Source organism: Poecilia reticulata, linkage group LG19, assembly GCF_000633615.1.
Source record: "Poecilia reticulata strain Guanapo linkage group LG19, Guppy_female_1.0+MT, whole genome shotgun sequence".
NCBI classification, from domain to species: Eukaryota; Metazoa; Chordata; class Actinopteri; order Cyprinodontiformes; family Poeciliidae; genus Poecilia; species Poecilia reticulata.
In genome coordinates this window covers 27935320-27938942 of record NC_024349.1, presented here as the reverse complement: position 1 = coordinate 27938942, position 3623 = coordinate 27935320, and the positions used below count along the sequence as shown (strand labels likewise).

Here is a 3623-nt window from a genome sequence, read left to right as displayed (position 1 = left end):
ATTAAAAGTGCCAACTTTGCATTAAATTATCATTTACAAAATCATGCAAAGTTGGTACTTTTAATGCAACTTTTAGAGCAACTTTGCATTAAAAGTGTCTTTAGTTACCAAATGACACTTCATGACAACAGTCAGACATTCATAAAGACTTCTTTATGTTCATGACAGACGTTATGTCATGTTTTTGACAGTGTCATGTCAGTCTTATGCACACCCCTTCAAATAAAGTGTTACCAAAAAATATTTTTGTAAAAATGATCAGTAAATTAACAGTTACAGTTTTCCCAATAAAACCATGCACAGCAATCAGCTGCTCATTTCAATAAATCATACCAACAGATTATTTCCGTATATATCTGGACAGTGTCTATTTACCAACGCACTGGGACGGTCATGGAATGGGGGAGATGGGAGAGTTTTCTTCCATTTGTTGTAGTCTCTTCATGGCTTGAGGGTAGTACTTGAGGAAAATTCTGTGGGCGATCTCATAAGTGTCTCCCTGAGGTTTGGTTGGGTACTTCCTGCCATTGTAAATGAATCCCTGTTCAACCTGGAAAACTGCCTGGTTGAAGGAATCCTGCTTGTATGGAAGTCCACGGTCCAGACACTCCACAAGCGTTTGGACAAACAGCCCCCACCGCTGAGCATAGTAGTCTTCGATAAGACCCCCCCACTGTTTGTTAGCATAGTCCAGGATCTCGCCGCTGGGACCCCACAGAGTGACTTGGTTTCTGGCGTTCATGTCGTAAAGCTGTGCCTCTCTCTCATTCAGGGCCTTTGATTGGGCTCGCTCCAGCCACATCCCTAACAGGAAGTTCTGGTTGCTACTCAACAGTCGGTTGAGTTCAGGAAGGAGGTCATACACCAGCACGCCACCCGCAGTCAGCAGCTCTGGCATTTTTTTATTGGCGAAGGCATCTGCGATATCCTGGTAAAAAGACGATGTCAGAACTTGCAGGACCTGCCGGGTCACATCGACTAGATCGTACTGGAAGGTCTCTTTGGACATAAAAGAAGGAGCCGCTTCCATGAAGAGTCTCCAGGCCTCAAATAGGTCAGCAGGCTCATACCACAGGTCTGTCCTCATCTGAAAAGAGGGCCTGCGAACGAGGGGGCTGTGGTTGTGATTGACATACCCCGGTATGGTGCAGTTATACACACTGGTGAATAGGAGCTTCCATGCAGCTGTCAGGTTATCATTCATGCCACCGTAGCGCCGTACTGCATACAGGGACACCCACTTTGCAAGGTTGACTGGCTCTTTGCGCCATGCTAGTTCACTCATTAACTCATAGATAACAGGATTCTGCTCAATACCCTCAGGTGTCATGCCTATTCCTACCAGAGTGGAGTTTGGGAAGTGTAAGGCTTTAAAAGGCCCTGAGTTGATGCTCTCAACTGTACCAAAAAAACCATTGTTGCCCCCAAAGTTGTTCAGCATACACCATATGAAGGGCTGTCCATAGAAAGACTCGGTGTATGTGAAAACTGGATCAGCCTCTGCAAACAGATCCAGCACAATCATTCTTCCCAGGGGAACTCCGTGGAGTAGAGCCTGGATCTGTGGCGGCTTCCAGAACGTCTGATCGCTGAAGAACAGCCAGCCTTGCATCAACCAGATCGCATTAGGATCAACTGGAAGGAAAGACATTTGGAGGGGAGTCAAAACAAGGAGATCTTTTGTAAAAGTTTGATGGTGCCTTTGTGGAGCAAAGTCAGATTCAAAATTTGATACAAGAACAAAGTTTCAGACACCGAGACACTCACCGGCGGTCATTGAGGCAAAAACAGAGTGACTGACTGCAGACAGGTAGGTGGGGTCAGAAGAAGGTGGGGTCATCTCATTGAAGGTGTCAGTGTTGTAGATATGGTCTGTGCCAAACTGCTTTACCACCTCAGACAGATAGAGGCTGCCAATCTGGAGAAAAAGCGGGTCCCTTGGGTCCAGGATGTAGGAGCATGAGAAGCTGCAGTTGAAATGTGCCCATGGTCCCAGCCTGGTAACATTGGCTTTCGGGTACAACCTGGAAACAACAGGCCAATTACACAAGGTCAGACAGAAACATAGGAGCCAACTGTGACAGGTCTGCTTTTTGTCAGTTGGTGAAGCAAAGATGAAGCAGATTCCCTTCAGAGAATATCTGTATTTCACCAAACTGCTCCAAATTCAATCTTTATTGTGGAACTGCTTCTTTCGAAGTTAGCCACACCCCCAATTCCCTGGAAAGAAGAAAATATGAAGAAAAAAGAAGAAGGAACCATCTACAGAGCCAGACCAGATTCCCATCTGCTTCCACTGGGACAGTACCTCCCGTCTACCTTTGAGGCAGAACAAAAACCTTTTCTCCACTGCTCTGTTTGGGATAAAGGCTGCATCCCAAACAGGTCACAATGGAACTGTTTGGGGTCCATTGTGAGCTATCAGTTCCCTAAAATGTTGAATCTAACTGTTCATGTCCAAGAAGCAACCAGGTTCTATCTTTAGAGAACCTGGCAGATTTGACTTTGTCCTGGTCACCCAGGACAAAGTGAATCCACCCCAGGACAAACAGCAAGTGCACAACTAAGCATGAAAGTCATGAACATCCTGGATGAGTCCAATTCTTTAGTGACTTGTGTAATATTATTCCAAAAACATATTGTGAGGTCCATTGGTTAAACTAAATAGCTTTTAGAGATGTGTGTGTGTGTGTGTGTGTGTTTGTCCAATGTGTCTCTGTGTTGTCCTGTGGGTACAGAAAGAATTTAAGTCATTATTTTGTAAGACTGCCAACCTGACAATATTTTCTATTTTTTGTGAATTTCCAAAGTCGTACTAATCACTAGATTATAACTTCACACTTCTCGTTTGATTGTTTGATATAACCGCTTCCAGTTTTTGTTGCACTGTGAAGCGTGACCACAGGGAAGTTGATCTTAACCGCATAAAAACTACAAACAAAATGACTTATTGAGTGAAGCAGAGTTTAATGGCAGTTTGGCTTTAGAGCCGTTATTCTTCTTCAGGTGACTCTTATGACTGAGCTCCAGCAGATCGTCGCCTTTGTATTTATATTAAGGACTATCATTAATAACAATGTATAAAAGCGTCCGTCAATTAATGAATAATGAAAGACAAATTCATTCATTCAGTGGAAGAAAGGACAGACTTTCATGATCAGTTCCCAATCTCTACTTTTGAACACAACACAACTAAAAATAATACCTAGACTGTGTGAGAAAAATAAGGATATGTTACCTGAGAATTCCTTTGGGAACGTTCCCTGAGAAGGCTGGCAGCACAGGTATCATTCCAAAACCTCTCATCCGCTCTAAGATTTTAAACTGCAGGAAGAAGGAAAGGTGATGAGGATTCAGTCCACAACAAGTTACTCAAAAAATTTACTTGTTAATTAAACCAATCATGACCTCAGCCAATCACAACATAGTATCTCTACAACTAGACTTAGTGGGACATCTCTAGTAAACGGAAGACCACCATGTATACAAGGAAACCTCATTAGATTTCTAGTCACTGACAGCAGTGGCTTCAGTTCATGAGACCGCTAGCTGTTGTAGTCAGGAAACTCATTTCAGATACCCCTTACCCAAGCCCCCCAACCCCCACACACACACACACACAC

The 3623-nt window shown here is 43.7% G+C and overlaps 1 protein-coding gene across 2 annotated transcripts in view; it reads right to left on the bottom strand.

Moving 5' to 3' along the window:
* Nucleotides 1-343: 343 nt before the first annotated feature.
* naglu (N-acetylglucosaminidase, alpha) overlaps nt 344-3623 on the bottom strand; it is a 10211-nt gene continuing 6931 nt past the window's right edge. For both annotated transcript variants that reach the window (XM_008438182.2, XM_008438181.2), the window contains exons 4-6: nt 3239-3324; nt 1768-2024; nt 344-1635 (exon numbers count right to left, since the gene is read on the bottom strand). In XM_008438182.2, coding sequence (XP_008436404.1) covers nt 392-1635; nt 1768-2024; nt 3239-3324 — 1587 coding nt within the window. In that variant the 3' untranslated portion in view covers nt 344-391. The remainder of the gene's footprint in view (nt 1636-1767; nt 2025-3238; nt 3325-3623) is intronic.